General features: G+C 42.8%; 1 protein-coding gene across 2 annotated transcripts in view; it reads right to left on the bottom strand.

Moving 5' to 3' along the window:
- LOC139375280 (TOG array regulator of axonemal microtubules protein 1-like) overlaps window positions 1-23047 on the bottom strand; it is a 37343-nt gene extending 14296 nt beyond the window's left edge. The window contains exons 1-10 of one of the 2 annotated variants that reach the window (XM_071116900.1): window positions 21086-23047; window positions 14901-14978; window positions 14085-14151; window positions 7501-7626; window positions 7174-7416; window positions 6778-7079; window positions 6188-6417; window positions 5873-5973; window positions 5603-5773; window positions 54-119 (exon numbers count right to left, since the gene is read on the bottom strand). In XM_071116900.1, the coding sequence (XP_070973001.1) occupies window positions 54-119; window positions 5603-5773; window positions 5873-5973; window positions 6188-6417; window positions 6778-7079; window positions 7174-7416; window positions 7501-7626; window positions 14085-14151; window positions 14901-14978; window positions 21086-22120 (2419 nt within the window). In that variant the 5' untranslated portion in view covers window positions 22121-23047. The remainder of the gene's footprint in view (window positions 1-53; window positions 120-5602; window positions 5774-5872; window positions 5974-6187; window positions 6418-6777; window positions 7080-7173; window positions 7417-7500; window positions 7627-14084; window positions 14152-14900; window positions 14979-21085) is intronic. The other variant, XM_071116901.1, reaches the window with a different exon arrangement.
- Window positions 23048-24064: the final 1017 nt, after the last annotated feature.

Below are 24064 nucleotides of genomic sequence, written 5' to 3'. Positions count from 1 at the left end.
TTGGATATCTGAACAATGGCACAGAGTCGTAAATAAGACGGATGTGGCCTGACCTCTGCCAACCACACCTTCAGGCATGTCAGTGGCTGGTGAGTTCCTGTTGCTGTAGCTCTGGGAACCTGAGGAACAGATAATGGAGAAACACATATACTGAACAAAAATATAAACTCAACATGCAACAATTTCAAATGTTTTACTGAGTTACAGTTCATATAAGGAAATTAGTCAGTTGAGATAAATTCAGTAGCCCCTAATTTATGGATTTCACATGACTGGGAATACAGATGTGCATTGGTTGGTCAGATAATTTTTAAAAATGTAGGGTTCGTGGATCAGAAAATAAGTCAGTATCTGATGGGACCACCATTTGCCTTATGCAGCACGACACATCTCCTTCGCATAGAGTTGATCAGGCTGTTGATTGTGGCCTGTGGAATGTTTGGGGTTGCACATGTTGGGGAATATTCAGAAATGGAAACTTTCCGTGGGAATTAACAGGAATATATGGGAATTAATGGAAATATTTGCAAATTGATATTACAGTTTTTCTCAATTGCTAAAACACTAAAACCCATTGGCTGAACAAAGTTATCAGTTGCCTGGACTCATTTAGCTAATTATGCAGTCTGTTGTCAATACCTTAAACCATTTCACATGATAAAACACAATTTGCAGATCTCACTTAGACTTTTCAGCAAAACTCTAAACACATTCTCATTCTCAAAACACATTCTGCACTCTAATGCACATGTCATCCATACTGGTAAACACAAGTGGCAACAATCAAATACAAATAGAGAACATATGTCATTGATTGAACACAACCACTCAAAATTGATTTAACCTGTTTCAAATGATGCGACACAACCAATATAAGCCTGTTCAGAGAGCAAACAGGTTGTTGAAGGTGGGAAGGAGAAAGTCTGAGAATGGATACTGTAGTACAGTGTATTGTAGGCTGTATACTGTACAATGGATTAATTGTATGGCCCTGAACATTGTGCTTTCCATTTATTAACAGTACTGACTGCTCAATAGATTTTGACTGGTTGTAGGTTCATATCAACAAAAAACAAGAATTACAGTATCACAGAGACAAAGGACAAGTTTGTGAGATGCAGGGTACAGTACTGTAAAAATAGGGGTACAAGGAGGAGGAACAAAAAACAAAATTGCAAAGAGCAAAGCCAGAGTAGTAATTTCTGATCAATTTTGAGCTACTATGATAGAACATGTTTCGTTCATCAAAGGACAATGACGGAAAAATATGAATATTTATTTTGATTAAAAATGTACTTCTCCCTGAGAATTGTATGTTTTGAACAATGTGTTTTCTATTTTTCGGTGTATTGTTTACTGACTGCTTGAGAGTGTATATCATTTTGATCACTTTGTTTATGATTTGAGAGCAGTGTTTGATTTTGAACACAGGTAAAACTGTTTTGAGGCGAATGTTTCATTTTGCAAGAGGAGTCAAAGGTTATGTAAATAGTGCTTGAAGATGAGGTTTTGTGTTTAATGTTTTCAAGAAATGGAGCAAGGTTTCAGTAATTGTGTTTTAGCAATTGAGAAAAACTGTAATACCATTTAAATGTAGATGTTTTTTGCATTGGATAGATTTACCATATCATATGGAAACAGAAACAAACATTTAACCTTATCATAAGTAGACATAATTGCAAATGACTAAATCCTTCCAATATAAATTAAAAAATATATTTAGTTACGAATTGAACTTTAATTAAATGAGTTGACACTTCACATGGGATGATTTCACTGAGCAACAAAATAAAGGGAATGTTGAATGATCCCCAATGATCCATCACATCTCCAAAAAACATTTTCAACATATACATAGTCTAGAAACTAAAGCTTTGGTTGTCTTCCTCTCAGGTTTCATGTCTTCTCCCTGGTCCTCCTCAATGTCCACCTCTTGAACATCAGACTCTGAGGCCTCATCTTCACTGTCACTTTCCAACCTTGTTGAGGATGGCTCGTTGTCAGGCTCAAAAAGCCTCAAATTTGCCCGGATGGCCACCAATTTTTCAACCCTTGTATTCGTCAGCCTGTTGCATGCTTTGGTGTGTGTTCCCAAACAAGGATCAGTTGCACTCTGAGGCGGCTGAAGTTGGTGGGATTTAGAGGATGATGGAGGCAACAGGGGAAAGAGCCTCAGATCCACAAAGTCCCTTCCACCAGGTGGCTGATGAGATACAGTGCCTTGCGAAAGTATTCGGCCCCCTTGAACTTTGCGACCTTTTGCCACATTTCAGGCTTCAAACATAAAGATATAAAACTGTATTTTTTTGTGAAGAATCAACAACAGGTGGGACACAATCATGAAGTGGAACGACATTTATTGGATATTTCAAACTGTTTTAACAAATCAAAAACAGAAAAATTGGGCGTGCAAAATTATTCAGCCCCTTTACTTTCAGTGCAGCAAACTCTCTCCAGAAGTTCAGTGAGGATCTCTGAATGATCCAATGTTGACCTAAATGACTAATGATGATAAATACAATCCAACTGTGTGTAATCAAGTCTCCGTATAAATGCACCTGCACTGTGATAGTCTCAGAGGTCCGTTAAAAGCGCAGAGAGCATCATGAAGAACAAGGAACACACCAGGCAGGTCCGAGATACTGTTGTGAAGAAGTTTAAAGCCGGATTTGGATACAAAAAGATTTCCCAAGCTTTAAACATCCCAAGGAGCACTGTGCAAGCGATAATATTGAAATGGAAGGAGTATCACACCACTGCAAATCTACCAAGACCTGGCCGTCCCTCTAAACTTTCAGCTCATACAAGGAGAAGACTGATCAGAGATGCAGCCAAGAGGCCCATGATCACTCTGGATGAACTGCAGAGATCTAAAGCTGAGGTGGGAGACTCTGTCCATAGGACAACAATCAGTCGTATATTGCACAAATCTGGCCTTTATGTAAGAGTGGCAAGAAGAAAGCCATTTCTTAAAGATATCCATAAAAAGTGTCGTTTAAAGTTTGCCACAAGCCACCTGGGAGACACACCAAACATGTGGAAGAAGGTGCTCTGGTCAGATGAAACCAAAATTGAACTTTTTGGCAACAATGCAAAACGTTATGTTTGGTGTAAAAGCAACACAGCTCATCACCCTGAACACACCATCCCCACTGTCAAACATGGTGGTGGCAGCATCATGGTTTGGGCCTGCTTTTCTTCAGCAGGGACAGGGAAGATGGTTAAAATTGATGGGAAGATGGATGGAGCCAAATACAGGACCATTCTGGAAGAAAACCTGATGGAGTCTGCAAAAGACCTGAGACTGGGATGGAGATTTGTCTTCCAACAAGACAATGATCCAAAACATAAAGCAAAATCTACAATGGAATGGTTCAAAAATAAACATATCCAGGTGTTAGAATGGCCAAGTCAAAGTCCAGACCTGAATCCAATCGAGAATCTGTGGAAAGAACTGAAAACTGCTGTTCACAAATGTTCTCCATCCAACCTCACTGAGCTCGAGCTATTTTGCAAGGAGGAATGGGAAAAAAATTCAGTCTCTCTGTGTGCAAAACTGATAGAGACATACCCCAAGCGACTTACAGCTGTAATCGCAGCAAAAGGTGGCGCTACAAAGTATTAACTTAAGGGGGCTGAATTTTTTTGCATGCCCAATTTTTCAGTTTTTGATTTGTTAAAAAAGTTTGAAATATCCAATAAATGTCGTTCCACTTCATGATTGTGTCCCACTTGTTGTTGATTCTTCACAAAAAAATACAGTTTTATATCTTTATGTTTGAAGCCTGAAATGTGGCAAAAGGTCGCAAAGTTCAAGGGGGCCGAATACTTTCGCAAGGCACTGTATGTTGGCATGACTGCCATATTGCATCTCCATCCCAAAGCCCTTGCTTGGAAGTGTACTTCGCCAGACTACCAAGAACCCTTCTCTCATCCAGGCCAAGGTGGCGAGACATGGTAGTGATGACACCATAGGCTGTGTTGATCTCTGCACCAGACAGGATGCTCTTTCCAGCATACTAGGGGTCCAATATGTACTCTGCGGCGTGCATGGGCTTCAGACAGAAGTCTTCAAGCTTTTTGATGTATTTCAGAACTGCAGTTTCCTCTTCTTGAAGCAACAGTGAAGTGGGTAGGGCAGTACGGATTTCTTCACTTGTATCTGCAAGCAGAGTCTGAACATCAGACAGGATGAAATTGTCTCCCTCAATCCGTGCAATGGCTACTGCTATAGGTTTCAGGAGTTTCAGGCTGCTTACCACTCTCTCCCAAAATACATCAGCCAAGAGGATCCTCTTGATGTGGCTGGCCTTATCGGTAGACTGTGTTATGGCCATTGCTTGGAGAGGCTCCTTCCCCTCCAGGAGACTGTCAAACATGATGACAACACCATCCAAAGGGGTGAAGCTTCAATGTGGTGCTCTTATTCTTCTCACTTTGCTTGGTGAGGTAGATTGCTGCTATAACTTGATGACCCTTCACATACCTAACCATTTCCTTGCCTCTCTTGTAGAGTGTATCCATTGTTTTCAGTGCCATGATGTCCTTGAGGAGCAGATTCAATGCCTGAGCAGCACAGACAATGGATGTGATGTGAGGATAGGACTCCTCCACTTTAGACCACTTTTTTGTACCTTATGCTTGCCTATACCATAACCCCTCCGCCACTATGGGGCACTCTGTTCACAACGTTGACATCAGCAAACCGCTCGCCCACACGACACCATACATGCTGTCTGCCATCTGACTGGTACAGATGAAATATGAAACTGGGATTAATCTCTGAAGAACACTTCTCCGGCGTTATTTTCCCACTGAAGTTGGGTACCTCCGGAAATTGCAGTCAGGTCAAGACCCTGGTGAGGACGGTAAGTACGCAGATGAGAGTCCCTGAGACAGTTACTGACAGTTTGTGCAGACATTCTTCAGTTGTGCAAACCCACAGTTTCATCAGCTGTCCGGGTGGCTGGTCTCAGACGATCCCGCAGGTGAAGAAGCCAGATGTGGAGGAACTGCGCTAGCGTGGTTACATGTGGTCTGCAGTTGGGAGAGCGGTTGGACGTACTGCAGAATTCTCTAAAACGACATTGGAGGTGGCTTGTGGTAGAGAAAATAACATTACTTTCTCTGGCAACAGCTCTGGTGGACATTCCTGCAGTCTGCATGTTAATTGCATACTCTCTCAAAACTTGAGACGTCTATGGCATTGTGTTGTGTGACAAAACTGCACATTTTAGAGTGGCCTTTTATTGTCCCCAGCACAAGGTGCACCTGTGTAATGATCGTGTTGTTTAATCAGCTTCTTGATATGCCACACCTGTCAGGTTGATGGATTATCTTGGCAAAGGAGAAATGCTTACTAACAGGGATGTAAACAAATGTATGCACAAAATGTTAGAGAAATAAGCTTTTCGTGCATATGGAAACTTTCTGGGATCTTTTATTTCAGGTCATGAAACATGGGACCAACACTTTACATGTTCTGTTTATATTTTTGTTCAGTGTAGTACTGGACAAACAACATATTGCAAACATAATGAAAATACACTGTTTTTAGACAGCGATATGCCTCAATGGAGCAGACCTCTTTGCAGTGACTGACCTTTGGCAGGCCTCAGGGCTCTGATTGGCTCACGGCAGGCTAGTCTACTTGGGGGTGGAGAGTATTCTGTAGTCCTGTCCTCTTCCTCAGGTTCCATTGGTCCGTTCGAGTAGGTGACTCTTTGACCAACCACACTCACTTCAGGTATGATTTTATCTCTGAGTGGAAAGCCTGGTAGAGAAAACACAGAAACACCATTAGAGCTAAATAGAAACAACAACTCAGCCAGTAATAAGAGAGATCCTTTTACATGTTAAATCCTCACTGTACCTTGAAGAGCACTGAAGTCCATGGAGACGGAAGATCTCAGCTTAGCAGAAGGCACTCTAACAATGTGAGGCTTTGTTGAAGAGGAGGCAGAATTCCCAGGGCTTTTGAAAGAGGTCAGAGGTGAGTAATCAGGAGGGATATCAGATCCATCATACCTTGGGTGTGTGTACTTGAAAGTGGGACCATCATAGCATGGCCCCTTTGCCCACCATAATTCTTGAAACAGGATCTCATTTGGTTCAACCTAGTTGAACCAAATGGTTCAACTTAGTCTACTGGTTGTCTACGTAGGTCTAAGAATCTTGTGGAATGTACCTGGTTTTGGTGCCATTGAGGGTGGTGTTTGGGGGTGAGTAGAGGCTGGAGAGGCCGCTCTCGCTAGCTGGGCTGGTGACGGTGGGGGAGTTGTGAGAGGGGGAGTCCAGAGCCAGCTCCAGTTTCATGGCTGAGTCTGGGCTATCTGGGTCAGGGTCTGAGCCACTCAGACTCACCTTGGCCTTCTTCTTAGCTGCGCTGCAGCGCAGAGAGCGCAGGGAGTTCAACATCTATAAACAACAACACATTAGCTCATCAGTAACCTGAGAGCAAGGCAAGAGGGTGCTGTGCATACAGATAATATTTTATGCATGGGTGTTATATCCATGACAATTTAGATGTCGAGTACTATTCCCCCAGCACTAACATTACATCAAGGATACTTAGTCCCAAATATGACCCATTTCACCACCACTGCAGTAATGAAGGGGAAACATTATTCACATTGCATATTCCTGCACTGAGTTATTCTGAGTACAGATATGAATAAAACCCTGATGGCAAGATGGTAGCTTTAAGACAGTGTCCTAGCTAAATCCATCTGGAGACTTCACTAAGCAGAGCCTTGTGTGTAAAACATTGATCCTGACCTCCTGCCGGTCCAAGGGGTCCTCTTCCTGGTCTTGGTCCTGCAGGCTGAGGTGATCCAGGTCTAGGTGAAGGTCCCTCTCAGACAGGTGGTCCTGCAGGCTGGATGGAGATGGAGCTAGAGGACTAGACCACTGGCCATTCTGAGACAAGCCCCGCTCTGGCAGGAGAAGGCCTGGCGATGGGGAGATAGGCAGCCCGGTCCGCGTCCTGCTCAGAGCCTGTCGGAAAGACGAGGCAGATGAGGAGCTCACCAGAGAAGCACGGTGAGGCCGTGGAGAACACCTGCTGGATGAGAAGTCACCTGTGGGGACAAAGAAAGCACTAAACAACATGCCTCAAATAAATTACATGACTATCAAGATCTACCCAATATGCAGAAGACACCAGACCCATACTTGATATGTCTTTCCAGGGGCTGGGGTCTCGTCTTTGAGGGCTGCTCTCTCTCTTGTTGGGCCAAGTGTTGGACATTGACAGTGAGGAGTCAGTGCGGCGGGTGGACAGTGTTGGGGTCAGCAGGCCCCCGGGGAGTGTAGCCAGAGGGTAGGAGGGCAGTAGGAAGGTGCCCTGGGTCGAGGGGTTGGATAAGGTGTGCTCAAAGCCGGAGGTCCCAGAGAGGAGACGGGCCTTGTGTACCACTGCAACACAAAGATCCTTCAGTTACCTTTCAATTAAACTGTTCTGTAGAAGGCACAGATTGAGCAGAGTAAAGACTTCCTCACCTCCCTCTGTGTCAGAGAAGTTGGTAGATTTAAAGATGTCAGGGTCTAAGTCAAGGCTCCCACTCCTTCTCAAGCGTCCAGGGGATTCCCTCCTAGAGGACAGGGTTTTATGGGGCTCTGCAGAACCTAGAGGACAACAAATCAGCTTTATTACTGTAGTGTACCTCAACCATCATATATTGTCTATCAATACAATACGATGACTGGTTGCTTCAGCAACTCATGTTAGGTTTCAAAGTGATATGGTCAATGGAGTCCTCTTCATTGAGGCCAAGCTAAAGCTGGGGTCAGGCTGGCTTGTGAGCCCAGTTCCTGGCATGGGGAATGTAATCGGATCCTAGTTTGTTTCACTTGATAAATTATTCTGTCTAGGTTTAATACCTTTAGCTAAGCCAAAGCTTAGTTAAAACATCCATTGATTCGTTCAGTAATGTTTGAAAACAGACTTTATGAGAGAGCAGCGAAGGGGGACATTTGTTCGGACACTGTTTGTTTATACTGTGCAGTAAAAGTTGTTGGCGTGTTCTGTAGCCTGCTTTAAAAATAGCCAAGTCCAGTCTTGCCTGCAAGCACAGGCTAATCTTGTAAACAGTGGCTACGTAGAGGGTCACAAACACTCCCGACCCCAAAACACATAACTAAGTCACACAAGTTTTACTTTTGTATTTCACTGCATGCTTTACTAGCAAAAAACATACAGCAGAAATATTGTATTATCATTTTACATTATTTGTAGGCTAATTTAGCAAAGTCTTGTACAATATTTTGGACTCATTTAAAATTCCCAATGCACCCGATTCAATAGTATTCACTAGTATACATTCAGCATTGTGTTAGATTACATACTGTAGGTATACAGTACAGATGGGCAATACAGAACCAGTCAAAAGTTTGGATACACCTACGCATTCCAGGGTTTTTCTTTATTTTTACTATTTTCAACATTGTAGAACAATAGTGAAGACATCAACACTAAACTCAGCAAAAAAAGAAACGTCCTCTCACTGTCAACTGCGTTTAACATGTGTAAATACAGTGCCTTGCGAAAGTATTCGGCCCCCTTGAACTTTGCGACCTTTTGCCACATTTCAGGCTTCAAACATAAAGATATAAAACTGTATTTTTTTGTGAAGAATCAACAACAAGTGGGACATAATCATGAAGTGGAACGACATTTATTGGATATTTCAAACTTTTTTAACAAATCAAAAACTGAAAAATTGGGCATGCAAAATTATTCAGCCCCCTTAAGTTAATACTTTGTAGCGCCACCTTTTGCTGCGATTACAGCTGTAAGTCGCTTGGGGTATGTCTCTATCAGTTTTGCACACCGAGAGACTGAATTTTTTTCCCATTCCTCCTTGCAAAACAGCTCGAGCTCAGTGAGGTTGGATGGAGAACATTTGTGAACAGCAGTTTTCAGTTCTTTCCACAGATTCTCGATTGGATTCAGGTCTGGACTTTGACTTGGCCATTCTAACACCTGGATATGTTTATTTTTGAACCATTCCATTGTAAATTTTGCTTTATGTTTTGGATCATTGTCTTGTTGGAAGACAAATCTCCGTCCCAGTCTCAGGTCTTTTGCAGACTCCATCAGGTTTTCTTCCAGAATGGTCCTGTATTTGGCTCCATCCATCTTCCCATCAATTTTAACCATCTTCCCTGTCCCTGCTGAAGAAAAGCAGGCCCAAACCATGATGCTGCCACCACCATGTTTGACAGTGGGGATGGTGTGTTCAGGGTGATGAGCTGTGTTGCTTTTACGCCAAACATAACGTTTTGCATTGTTGCCAAAAAGTTCAATTTTGGTTTCATCTGACCAGAGCACCTTCTTCCACATGTTTGGTGTGTCTCCCAGGTGGCTTGTGGCAAACTTTAAACAACACTTTTTATGGATATCTTTAAAAAATGGCTTTCTTCTTGCCACTCTTCCATAAAGGCCAGATTTGTGCAATATACGACTGATTGTTGTCCTATGGACAGAGTCTCCCACCTCAGCTGTAGATCTCTGCAGTTCATCCAGAGTGATCATGGGCCTCTTGGCTGCATCTCTGATCAGTCTTCTCCTTGTATGAGCTGAAAGTTTAGAGGGACGGCCAGGTCTTGGTAGATTTGCAGTGGTCTGATACTCCTTCCATTTCAATATTATCGCTTGCACAGTGCTCCTTGGGATGTTTAAAGCTTGGGAAATCTTTTTGTATCCAAATCCGGCTTTAAACTTCTTCACAACAGTATCTCGGACCTGCCTGGTGTGTTCCTTGTTCTTCATGATGCTCTCTGCGCTTTTAACGGACCTCTGAGACTATCACAGTGCAGGTGCATTTATACGGAGACTTGATTACACACAGGTGGATTGTATTTATCATCATTAGTCATTTAGGTCAACATTGGATCATTCAGAGATCCTCACTGAACTTCTGGAGAGAGTTTGCTGCACTGAAAGTAAAGGGGCTGAATAATTTTGCACGCCCAATTTTTCAGTTTTTGATTTGTTAAAAAAGTTTGAAATATCCAATAAATGTCGTTCCACTTCATGATTGTGTCCCACTTGTTGTTGATTCTTCACAAAAAAAATACAGTTTTATATCTTTATGTTTGAAGCCTGAAATGTGGCAAAAGGTCGCAAAGTTCAAGGGGGCCGAATACTTTCGCAAGGCACTGTATTTGTATGAACTTAACAAGATTCAACAACTGAGGCATAAACTGAACAAGTTCCACAGACATGTGACTAACAGAAATTGAATAATGTGTCCCTGAACAAAGTCAAAATCAAAAGTAACTGTCAGTATCTGGTGTGGCCACCAGCTGAATTAAGTACTGCAGCACACCTCCTCCTCATGGACTGCACCATATTTGCTAGTTCTTGCTGTGAGATGTTACCCCACTCTTCCACCAAGGCACCTGTAAGTTCCCGGACATTTTGGGGGGAATGGCCCTACCCTCCGATCCAACAGGTCCCAGACGTGCACAATGGGATTGAGATCCGGGCTCTTCGCTGGCCATGGCTGACATGGCCAACACTGACATTCATGTCTTGCAGGAAATCACACACAGAATGAGCAGTATGGCTGGTGGCATTGTCATGCTGGAGGGTCGTCAGAATGAGCCTGCAGGAAGGGTACCACATGAGGGAGGAGGATGTCTTCCCTGTAACGCACAGCGTTGAGATTGCCTGCAATGACAACAAGCTCAGTCCGATGATGCGGTGACACACCGCCCCAGACCATGACGGACCCTCCACCTCCAAATCGATCCCGTTCCAGAGTACAGGCCTCGGTGTAGCGCTCATTCCTTCGATGATAAACGCGAATCCATCACCCCTGGTGAGACAAAACCGCGAATCGTCCTGTCTGGTCCAGCAACGGTGGGTTTGTTCCCATAGGCGATGTCAGGTGAGGACATGCAACAGGCCTACAAGCCCTCAGTCCAGCCTCTCTCAGACTATTGTGGACAGTCTGAGCACTGATGGAGGGATTGTGCGTTCCTGGTGTAACTTGGGAAGTTGTTGTTGCCATCCTGTACCTGTCCTGCAGGTGTGATGTTCGGATGTACCGATCCTGTGCAGGTGTTGTTACACGTGGTCTGCCATTGCGAGGACAATCAGATGTCCGTCCTGTCTCCCTGTAGCGCTGTCTTAGGCGTCTCACAGTACAAACATTGCAATTTATTGCCCTGGCCACATCTGCAGTCCTCATGTCCCCTTACAGCATGCCTAAGGCATATTCACGCAGATGAGCAGGGACCCTGGGCATCTTTCTTTTGGGGTTTTTCAGTCAGTAGAAAGGCCTCTTTAGTGTCCTAAGCTTTCATAACTGTGACCTTAATTGCCTACTGTCTGTAAGCTGTTAGTGTCTTAACGACCGTTCCACAGGTGCATGTTCATTAATTGTTTATGGTTCATTGAACAAGCATGGGAAACAGTGTTTAAACCCTTTACAATGAAGATCTGTGAAGTTATTTAGATTTTTACGAATTATCTTTGAAAGACAGGGTCTTGAAAAAGGGACATTTCTTTTTTTGCTGAGTTTATGAAATAACACATATGGAATCATGTACTAACCAAACGTGAAAACAAATAAAAATATATGTTATATTTGAGATTCCTCAAAGTAGCCACCCTTTGCCTTGATGACAGCTTTGCACACTAATTGCATTTGAGGTTTGGTCCAACAGAATCGGTAATTTAGACACCAAAAGACATTGAGAGATTATTTTACTGTAATAGAAGAGTAGTTAACCTTTCCAACACTACCCCTTTTATGAATAAACTCCTCAAAGTGTGTGCAGAGTAGACACTACTAAAACAGGAGTATCAGTGAACATTGATTCTGGAAAATTAATGCTCAGTTTGTCACGCGCGGCATTAAGCCAGCATTTTAGCCAGACTGTTATACTGGCTGTCTAGTCCGTTTATAAATGTGCAATAAGCACAAAACAATTATACACGGAGTGTACAAAACATTAAGAACACCTTCCTAATATTGAGTTGCGCAGGGATGCTGGCCCATGTTGACTCCAATGCTTCCCACATTTGTGCCAAGTTGGCTTGATGTCCTTTGAGTGGTGGACCACTCTTGATACATACGGGAAACTGTTGACCATGAAAAACACAGCAGCATTGCTAAGGGTTAGGGTTAACATACACAATCTGTCTCAAAGCTTAAAAATGATTCTTTAACCTGTCCCCTCCACTTCATCTACACTAATTGGAGTGGATTTAACAAGTGACATCAATAAGGGATCCTAGCTTTCACCTGAATTCACCTGGTCAGTCTATGTCACTGAAAGAGCAGGAGTTCATAATGTTTTGTATACTCAGTGTATAAGGAATTGGCAATTCGTTCTCATTCTGAGAAATAAGTAAGTTCACGTGATTTCAACATCTGAACAAAGTGGACAAACTAGCATGCTGTTCAAATGGAGTGTGCAAAGCTGTCGTCAAGGTAAAGGGTGGCTACTTTAAAGAATCTCAAATATAAAATATATTTAGATTTGTTTAACACTTTTTAGGTTACTACTTGATTCCATATGTGTTATTTAATAGTTTTGATGTCTTCACTATTATTCTACAATGTAGAAAATAGTACAAATAAAGAAAAACCCTTGAATGAGTAGGTGTCCAAACTTTTGACTGGTACTGTATATATATCGTGATTCGCCCATAAGCAAAAATAATAATAATTGAGATGATTTTTAGGGCATATCGCCCAGCTCTAGTATACCAAAAGGTACTAAAAGTAGTGGAAGTACTAGTTTCTAAGTCCTATAACAGAACAATACTTATTATGTCCAAATCAACCAACCATACAAACCACATCAGGAGTGTAGCATGCATCTTATTCTCCTGTCACTATTCCGCTGCTTCACTGTAAGGTATCTTGACAAGAGGTCAAGTTGCACAAAAATACCCTGGCAATTGAATACCTAAGTACTATCGCTAGCATTCCCGCTTCAGATGATACCAAGTTTATGACACAGTATCTGCTGTATAATCTCTATTGGCTTCCCCACCTAGTCTGGTCCTTTCCATCCTTTGAGAGCTTTTCTCCTGACCACTGCCTCTGGTTGTCTGACTGGGTCTTTTCAGTGAGCCAAGTCAACAGTGGGCTAGTTGACTGCAATGGGAAGGAAGCCTCCGACAGGGTGGTGGCCGTGATCACAAACCAACTGTGACTGCAAAGTGGAGGAACTCTGATAAATCACTGAAGCTAACTATTGCTTTCATCAACTTTAGTAATTACTGGCCTTCCTACCTAAAAATCAATACCTCATATATTCTCCTTTGTCAACAGAGAACACAAAATGAATGTATTTGATCACACTGTTTTCATAGTGAGAACCAGATCAAGGTTTAGTACTAACTTACTGCATTCTCAACAGCTCATTCTCAATGCCAGCCTCCATGCCTCATATTAAGTGTCTATTTATTGAACGCCTACGAACGGCATTGGCGCTAAACAGCAGGAACACGAAGAGGAGTGACTGACTGACTCCCACTGACACATCAACCATGTTTAGAGAAAGCACCACCCCATCACTTCAAGGACACCTCCATATATTGTCACAATACATTACACAACTCTCCATCTACCTATGCATTCTTGTAGAGACATTTTTACACCAGTTCAAGATGGAAAGCACAACAGTGGTTAGGATTTCAAGGGTGAAGCATGCTAATGTCCATACTGGCCTTGCTTGGTACTTGTCTTGTGTACTCAATGTCTTCCCAACAATGGCAGCAAAATATAGGCAATTACGCCATGGAATTGTTAAATACTAGTTTCTGATTGGCTTAAAAGGCGTTCTACTGGGCATTATTTCCCTATAATGTACAGCAATAACCAACGGCTATGAATTTGTTTAATCTTTGTTGCGCGAGACCTGCATGGCACTCTTCTTTCTACTCAGTCATGTCAGTGCTCTGAATGGCATGCAATGGTGTGGATCCATTGACTCTGTGTGATAATCCTATTCAAAACTGGTTTAATCTATAACCTGGCTAACTTCAGCACTGACAGCAACTGAACTGCATCTTGTGCGGTAGCTCTTGATGCATGCAAGAGACAGAAGTGGGCACTTACCGAAACTGGGGACATATGTCTCCGGACTCAGCTTCCGGGTATGGGACAGGCAGTCTTCACTGATGACCTGAGGAGATAAAATCAAGGGGTAACAATGGTGACACTTATCCATCACTGAGAGCTACAATACTGGGTCAAGTTCACATGTCAAACATAAACGATTATTTGAAAACATAGAGAGCCTACCATGGATCAACTGTAATTTCATCCATTGGTGTCAACAAAGCAATATTTAGCTCAAAGTAATTGTGTGCTCTGGGACTGTCAGTGTATAGACACGAGCTCAAATTGGCGTCTGTCTACGTCAATGACATGTACCACTCTTATTAAACTTTTAAAGGTGTTGCCATGGCACATTTGTAAGCCTCACAGTAAAATAGATTTCTGAGGTAAGGAGAGTGATGTGCAGTTTTCACCTCAAACACCAAAGCTTCCCTCAGACAGGGTGTTGAGATCCATCTCACGGCTATCTGATTAAAAGCAACTCACATTGCCTTCAGACGAACCCACTGGGATCTTAATCAACATTAGGGACGTAAGTGGTTGATGTTCCACAGGTGCATCGGGCCCTATGATCTTCTTCTTCTGCATTGCGAATTAAGTTTCAAACCTTCTCTGAATACAAGTGTGTTGTGTGGCAAAGATGTTGCTGGGAGATGGGGACTACTGTAAACATAAGGTTTTACTGGAAGGCTCCAAAATGACTTTGGGGCACAGAGCAAACAAAACGCCTCTGAACAAGTAGCTCTAGTTTTCACCTATTGTGATCAATGAAGGTCATTCTTGCAAATTACAATGCTTTGCCTTTGATAGTACCTGAATGCTCACTGAAACTTGTTGCACAGTGTATTCCAGACATTTTGGTGGCAAACTGCTCCAAGGGAAGGAGATCATCTGTGAGAGGGGTTTCATTTTCAAAAACATAGAAATGAATAGGTTTAAAAACATCATTCAATCGAGTTGTTTTTTATCTTCCAAGTTCATGGTTCGTTACAACATCAAGACTGCTGAGACAGACATCAGCGATGGTTTCTGCAATCCACATGACATAGTCCCGTGAATGAAGAGATTAATAAAATATGCCAGCCAGCCCATCCCACCTAGTCTACAGTCAGCGTCGTGTGGGGGGTGAAACCAGACCTTTAGTCTGTTATCCCCACCAGTCTCTGTGACAGTGCTGGGATTTCTCCCCCGCAGATCTTCATCCGAGTGCATTGCCTATACTTTTGTTGCATCTTTGCGACTATTCAGTAGTCTAAGTAGGCTACTCTCTATTATGCGAAACAGGGAAGATGGCCAGTGTTTCCCACTACGAACCTATGCCACTGTCTGACACTGACAGCTGGGTGTTTCAGTATCTGAGAGAATGAAACGTGCAGGTTAGTAAATTGACTTCCCTGATGAGAGGATCTTGGAGTAAACCCATTGTAGCCTGGGGTTCCCCGCAGCTACATAGATAAAGCTCTTTGGATTATCACTCGTCGAGGAACAGGTGCCCTGTAATATTAGGTACTTATCTCCCCCAAGCAGTCAAATATGTAGTCTCACCTATTCTGTCTAATGTGGATCATGCAATAAATATGTATTCAAACCCTCTATCGATGTACAGTAGGCCTACATTATTATCCTACGTATTCTTCAGATATACTACATATTCTATCCATGTCTACACATCCCATCACTCACACACACATATTTTATACAACGGACTCCGACATTACTCGTCCTAATATTTCGGGCTCATGAGTGGCGCAGCGGTCCAAGGCGCGGCATCTCAGCGCTAGAGGCATCAATACAGACTCCCTGGTTCGAATCCAGGTTGTATCCCAACCGGTCGTGATTGGGAGTCCCATAGGGCGGTGCACAATTGGCCCAGCATCGTCGTGTTTTGGCCGGTATAGGTCGTCATTGTAAATGAGAATTTGTTACTGACTTACCTAGTTATAAAATATATATATATATTTCTTAATTCCATTCCAACTTTTTTTTAGATGTGTGTATTGTTAGATATTACTGCACTGTTGGAGCTAGCAACCCAAGCATTTAGTTTCCCCCACAATCAATGTTCCCTTTAAACTGCGCTGGTGTGCAGCTCCCCTCAGACTGCCATGCAAAAGAAATATCAGCCCGCGCAGAGAAGCACAAGGTTGAACTTCACTCAACTTTCCAGAGATTTCCACTTCAGTCAACACTATCAATGTTTCGCTCTACTGCGGGAAATGTGCTTGAATCAACGCAATATTAGCCACTTTCAATGTAACATACCGAAACAAAACAAACTATGCAAGACTTAGTATGCAAAACTATGCAAGAGATTTTACTGTAGGCAAAGCGCATTGGAGTAGGATTCTATTGCATTGACAGAAAAGACTCAGGCTCGTGGGCCTCCTGGGTGCAGCGCCAGCTGTGCCACCAGAGACTCTGGGTTCGCGCCCAGGCTCTGCCGTAACCGGCCGCGACCGGGAGGTCCATGGGGCGACGCACAATTGGCCTAGCGTCGTCCGGGTTAGGGAGGGTTTGGCCGGTAGGGATATCCTTGTCTCATCGCGCACCAGCAACCCCTGTGGCGGGCTGGGCGCAGTGCACGCTAACCAAGGTTACCAGGTGTACGGTGTTTCCTCCGACACATTGGTGCGGCTGGCTTCCGGGTTGGATGCGCGCTGTGTTAAGAAGCAGTGCGGCTTGGTTGGGTTGTGTATTGGAGGACGCACGACTTTCAACCTTCGTCTCTCCCGAGCCTGTACGGGAGTTGTAGCGATGAGACAAGATAGTCGCTACTAACAATTGGATACCACGAAATTGGGGAGAAAAATGGGGTAAAATTTTTAAAAAAGAAGAAAAAAAAGACCTGTGCACATTTGTTCATATTCTTTGCTAGTTATTAAGTTATTAGCCCAGTTATCGCTCATTTCTAGTCAACAATGGGTGAGTGGTTGCTTCCTATAAGAGCACAAAATGTGTGCATTTTAAAATAGTTTTTTTATGTCTTAAAGGAGCAGTGTTGTATTTTGAGACGGTTTTGAATAAGCAAAGTAGCCAATAGGCAGAGGGTAGCATAATTTGTCTGTTTCTCTAATAATGGTATGGGAATAATAATACATTTTATTTTGTAAAGTGGTTTCTTACATCAAACAACATTTTCAGTCACGTACTTGTATGAAGGACAAGTGGATAAACAGGTTAATGTCAAGCCCTGTATGTTTTTTCAAAAGTCTCATGGAATGTAGGGCTACATTGAACACCACACATTTGCTGCTACTGACAGAACAGCTATTTCCATTTTAAAATATTATGGGATGCATTTTTCTCCATTGTTTTTGATGGTAGGCCACTCTGGTAGCCCTACATTATGATCAAATAGCCACAGAAGCCTATTTGGCCACTGTTAAAACTGTAACTTAAAGTGGGTACAGCCTCAGTGTTCACAGTGAACGCGCCCCGGTAGTTGCACAGAATTTTCACAATGTTCTAGTTTGTGCTCAGCAGACCTGAAATTTGCTCAGTGCCGGATTTTTTTTTGAAGAAACATTGCTCGCAATAACATCTACTAAATACAGTGGGGAGAACAAGCATTTGATACACTGACGATTTTGCAGGTTTTCCTACTTACAAAGCATGTAGAGGTCTGTAATTTGTATCATAGGTACACTTCAACTGTGAGAGACGGAATCTAAAACAAAATACCAGACAATCACATTGTATGATTTTTAAGTAATTAATTTGCATTTTATTGCATGACATAAGTATTTGATCACCTACCAACCAGTAGGAATTCCAGCTCTCACAGACCTGTTAGTTTTTCTTTAAGGAGCCCTCCTGTTCTTCACTCATTACCTGTATTAACTGCACCTGTTTGAACTCGTTACCTGTATAAAAGACACCTGTCAATCACACTCAAACAAACAGACTCCAACCTCTCCACAATGGCCAAGACCAGAGAGCTGTGTAAGGACATCAGGGTTAAAATTGTAGACCTGCACAAGGCTGGGATGGGCTACAGGACAATAGGCAAGCAGCTTGGTGAGAAGGCAACAACTGTTGGCGCAATTATTATAAAATGGAAGAAGTTCAAGATGACGGTCAATCACCCTCAGTCTGGGGCTACATGCAAGATCTCACCTCGTAGGGCATCAATGATCATGAGGAAGGTGAGGGATCAGCCCAGAACTACACGGCAGGACCTGGTCAATGACCTGAAGAGAGCTGGAACCAGAGTCTCAAAGAAAACCATTAGTAACACACTATGCCGTCATGGATTAAAATCCTGCAGCGCACGCAAGGTCCCCCTGCTTAAGCCAGCGCATGTCCAGGCCCGTCTGAAGTTTGCCAATGACCATCTGGATGATCCAGAGGAGGAATGGGAGAAGGTCATGTGGTCTGATGAGACAAAAATAGAGCTTTTTGGTCAAAACTCCACTCGCCGTGTTTGGAGGAAGAAGAAGGATGAGTACAACCCCAATAACACCATCCCAACTGTGAAGCATGGAGGTGGAAACATCATTCTTTGGGGATGCTTTTCTGCAAAGGGGACAGGACGACTGCACCATATTGAGGGGAGGATGGATGGGGCCATGTATCATGAGATATTGGCCAACAACCTCCTTCCCTCAGTAAGAGCATTGAAGATGGGTCGTGGCTGGGTCTTCCAGCATGACAACGACCCGAAACACACAGCCAGGGCAACTAAGGAGTGGCTCCGTAAGAAGCATCTCAAGGTCCTGGAGTGGCCTAGCCAGTCTCCTGACCTGAACCCAATAGAAAACCTTTGGAGGGAGCTGAAAGTCCGTATTGCCCAGCGACAGCCCCGAAACCTGAAGGATCTGGAGAAGGTCTGTATGGAGGAGTGGGCCAAAATCCCTGCTGCAGTGTGTGTAAACCTGGTCAAGAACTACAGGAAACATATGATCTCTGTAATTGCAAACAAAAGTTTCTGTACCAAATATTAAGTTCTGCTTTTCTGATGTATCAAATACTTGTCATGCAATGAAATGCAAATGAATTACTTAAAAGTCATACAACATTTTTCTGGATTTTTGTTTTAGATTCCATCTCTCACAGTTGAAGTGTACCGATGATAAAAACATGCTTTGTAAGTAGGAAAATCTGCTAAATCGGCAGTGCATCAAATACTTGTTCTCCCCACTGTATGTGTATGCGATCAATAATATTATTTGATTTTCCCTGACTGACCACAACTTGAAATGCCTGAGAATGCATCTCTGAAATGACAAACAAATGAATGTTCAATGTCACATCAGGCATCAAACAAATAGTTTGCTTGCCTTCAGAATACGGTAGAGCACCCCCTTTTCTTATCTCAAATTTAGACTAAGGTGATTGATAAACACTCACATGGTAGCTGTCATCTCTCTCCTCCTAATTGGCCACAAGGCAACTGACTGCTCACCAAATGGTTGTCATGGCCACAAAACAAAATAAACTACCAGCCCTTGCAGACAGGTGACAGTCCTTTTCAGGCCCTTTGCAATCAGTGCACTAGGGCTTTGATTGTGGAGACAAACAAATCAACTAAACCACAGCCCCTGAGGTGGATGGTGAAGTCAATAGGAAAGATGCTACTCCAAGAGCACAGTAAATCAGTGACTGATTGAAAGGCAACTTATTCCATTGGATCTGCATTCATATTTTTTAGAAGCCCTTTACACCATTAAACATGAACTTTGATTGCTGAGTCAATAATGTCAACTAAAGGGAAACATTTGCATCATCACTACATACATAACTACACTGAACAAAAACATAAACACAACATGTTAAGTGCTGGTCCCATATTTCATGAGCTGAAATAAAAGATCCCAGAAATGTTCTTAAACACACAAATATTATTTCTCTCAAATTTTGGGCACAAATTTGTTTATATCCCTGTTCGTGAGAATTGTATCCTTTGTCAAGATAATCCATCCACCTGACAGGGGTGGCATATCAAGAAGCTGTTTAAATAGCATGAGCATTACACAGGTAAACCTTGTGCTGGGGACAATAAAAGGCCACTAAAATGTGCAGTTGTCACACAACACAATGCTACAGATGTCTCATGTTTTGAGGGAGCGTGCAATTGAAATGCTGACTGCAGGAATGTCCACCAGAGCTGTTGCCAGAGAATTGAACATTCATTGCTCTACCATAAGCCGCCTCCAATGTCATTTTAGAGAATTTGGCAGTATGCCTCACAACTGCAGACCACGTGTAATGGCATCATGTGGGTGAGCAGTTTGCTGATGTCAACATTGTGAACAGAGTGCCCCATGGTGGCGGTGCAGTTATGGAAATGGGCGTAAAACAGACAATGAAAACAATTACATTTTCAATGGCTATTTGAATGCACAGAACTACCGTGATGAGATCCCGAGACCCTTTGTGATGCCTATTTTTTTTTTTAAAGGTATCTGTGACTAACAGATGCATGTCTGTATTTCCAATCATGTGAAATGCATAGGTTAGGGCCTAATGAATTCATTTCAATTGACTGATTCTCAAATTAATTGTAACTGAGTAAAATCTTTGAAATTATTGCATGTTGCGTTTATATTTTTGTTCAGTATATTAGGCCTACCATTTTCACAGTATGCAGTGAGCCAATTAATATAAATTGTGTCCTGGATTTTTGCACGTACAACTCCATATAGTCCTAACACAAGTATTCGTAAGTATCTAGTATACTGCGTGTTGTATACTGATGTAGTATACAGCGTGTTATTGATTCAGTGTAGACATGTTTGGGGTCGTTTTCATCAGGTTCCTGCAAACTAATATTTGATAGATTTGTACTTTGGGTGGTTGCAAACCTCATTCTATTTGCACCTTATTCAATGGAATTATGGTGCCTCTATGGAAATAAGATTCTTATACCTATATAGCCTAGAGAGGATGTCTTGATATTTATTTCTCTAATGAGACTTTGCTAAATCAAAACAGCTAGATAGACCAGTGTCGTCTTCAGACTTTTGCTTGATGTAACCTTGCGGTCATCGATGACCAACCTGATCAGAGGATTTCCCCTTAGGGGCACTGCGTGGCTGGGTGTTCACTGTGGAAGGGAGGCTTGACCTCTCCCAGGGCAGCTTGTTCTTCCCTTTGCCTGCACTGACAATTCTCCTCTGCAGTGGAAGGTCATCAACAAGAGAGCCCAAGCTTCCATAACCATGATACAGCCTGTCAGAGTCTGGTTCTGTCCTGATGCTCCTGGCGCTGCTGATCCGCCCACCATTGAGCACCCACTCCAGGTCAGCTCCCGACCCAAACTGAGGTGAGCATCGTTGTCCTGGTTTAGGGATTACAAGGGCATACTCCACCATTCCATCCGAGGACAGTCTGGGAAGTATGTGTCTGGCTCTTCTTGCTTGCACAGCTGCCATAAGACCCTCCACATCCCCATTGAGCTCAACTCTGTTTACAGCCTTCATTAGGGGCTGTTTTTTCCCTGTGTCAAGGCAATGGTCAAAAACGGCAAATAGTTCTAGGGCTGCATGGCGGACCTTCTTCTTGCTGTCTGCCAGGTATGGTGCAACTTCAAAGCAGAGGCTGGGGATGTTGAAGTCCTTCCTGGGGTGGGTGAGCATAGCTGCTGTGATGATGTTGATGACATCCTCTCTGACCCGGGAGTTCTTGTGTCTCAGGTGTCCAATAACAAGGTCCAACACTTTCTGTGGCCCTACAATTCTAGTCAACTGCCTGAACACATTCATATACTCATTCCTGGTGACAGCGCGGGTGTCCCCAAGGGTTTTCAGAGCCACACACGCTAACTGTTTGAAATATGTGTCTACATTGTAATCCAATTTCTGAATGAGTAGGTTTATCACCTGTAAAGTGCCGTACAAAACTTTGAAGTTGCTGTCATCTAGAAGTCTGCGGAGAAAATTGATAAACTCCACAATACTGTCTGAGGGGACTGGCTTCAAGTCCAATCCAAAGAGGATATTTTTCAGCTGTTCCACACCATTTGTTCGATTTTGGTAGTTTTTGAGGTCTAGGAGCTTTTCGTGTAACTCTTGGGATATCAATCCAAAAATCATAATGGATGGTCCTTTGGATGTGGTCAAATGGGGAAATCTAATGAAGCATTCACATTTCTGTGAGGACAGCAATATTGTCCTTTACTTTGAATCGTCATCTTGGTGGGTAGATTTAGCCTCTTCGGTGCTGTATTTCACAGTGGCAATACTGTGGTTGCCGTACAGTACAATTGCACTCAGATATGTCTTTATATGGTAATAGTCAGTTCAACAATAAGTTTTACACCTGTAGGCAGCTGGTATTGGGAAAGACATTTGAACATGTCCAAGCATAATCAATGCATGACATTAAAATACTTCATATTTGCAGCTTCTTATGAATAAATGTTCTTTGTTTTGTTCTACGAGACAACTGGAACGTGAACAGTGAAAGCAACGTTGAGTGAAAATAAAACCACTTGTAAGGTTGCTGTGCTTTCCCTACATAGCCACGACGGGGGGAAAAGCAGAGTGGAATGTTATATTTGAAAGCTCCTGTTGTATTTCAGCTAACTGCATTGGTAACTAGGTAGCCCACAAAATGTTTCCATTGCTTCTAACATCATTCATTGTTCAAAAATGGAGTGTCAGGGCGACGTCGCTGCCAGTACCTCTTCTGATTGATGTTTTCCATATAATTCAATATCATAGATAGCTTTTAGCTACGTCTTCAAGGCTTGCGGCTGAGTAGCAACCTGGTGGTGGCTATCTTGGCTAACTACTTAACGTTAACTGGCGAAGTTAGAAAACAGACAAATTCGGACTTCGCATTCCGATTAGTCGTTCAAATTTGACGACCTGGGTACGAAAACGTTTTCCAAATCTTCATGACCTCCTCGGTTAAATGTCCGACTAATAATACGAATTGAAATCCCCTTGTAACTGTATGAGATTCTATGTTGAATGTTTGTAGCTAATCTAGCTAGCTGCGCTGAAGTAGAGACGTTCGTCGCCGTAGCCCACGCCAAGAAGCATCAAAATGGCGAATACAACATGACACAAACGGACCGCTTCCATGGTGACGCGAGTGGTAGGTTGAGTATCGGATGGAATTTGATGTATACCATTCCAAGGTTTCTTTATTTTTTACTATTTTCTACATTGTAGAATAATAGTGAAGACATCGAAACTAGTACCTCCACTACTTTTAGTACCTTCTGGTATACTAGAGCTGGGCGATATAACGTACAAATAATCTCAATTCAAATGTTTTGCTTATGGGCGAATCACGATATACAGTACCAGTCAAAAGTTTGGACACATACTCATTCAATGTTTTTTCTTTATTTGTACTATTTTCTACATTGTATAATAATAGTGAAGACATCAAAACTAACTATAACCATCCCAAACCATCTCAATTGGGTTGAGGTCGGGTGATTGTGGAGGCTAGGTCATCTGATGCAGCACTCCATCACTATCATTCTTGGTCAAATAGCCCTTACACCGCCTGGAGGTGTGCTGGGTCATTGTCCTGTTGAAAAACAAATTATAGTCCAAATAAGTGCAAACCAGATGGGATGGTGTATCGCTGCAGAATGCTGTGGTAGCCATGCTGGTTATGTATGCCTTGAATGGGGTGGTACCGCTGGGGTCATCCTATCCTACCTGATTTATTGAATTCTAATAAATCACTGACAGTGTCACCAACAGAGCACATCACACCTCCTCCTCCAAGCTTCATGGTGGGAACCGCGCATGCAGAGATCATCCATTCACCTACTCTGCGTCTCTCAAAGGCACGGCAGTTGGAACAAAAAATCTTACATTTGGACTCATCAGACCAAAGGACAGATTTCCACTGGTCAAATGTCCATTGCTCTTGTTTCTTGGCCCAAGCAAGTCTCTTCTTCTTATTGGTGTACTTTAGTAGTGGTTTATTTGCAGCAATTCGACCATGACAGCCTGATTCACGCAGTCTCCTCTGAACAGTTGATGTTGAGTTGTGTCTGTTACTTGAACTCT

The sequence above is a fragment of the Oncorhynchus clarkii genome, chromosome 19, assembly GCF_045791955.1.
Source record: "Oncorhynchus clarkii lewisi isolate Uvic-CL-2024 chromosome 19, UVic_Ocla_1.0, whole genome shotgun sequence".
Lineage (NCBI taxonomy): Eukaryota > Metazoa > Chordata > Actinopteri > Salmoniformes > Salmonidae > Oncorhynchus > Oncorhynchus clarkii.
Note: the sequence above shows the minus strand (reverse complement) of the source record. Positions and strands in the feature narration are given on the sequence as shown.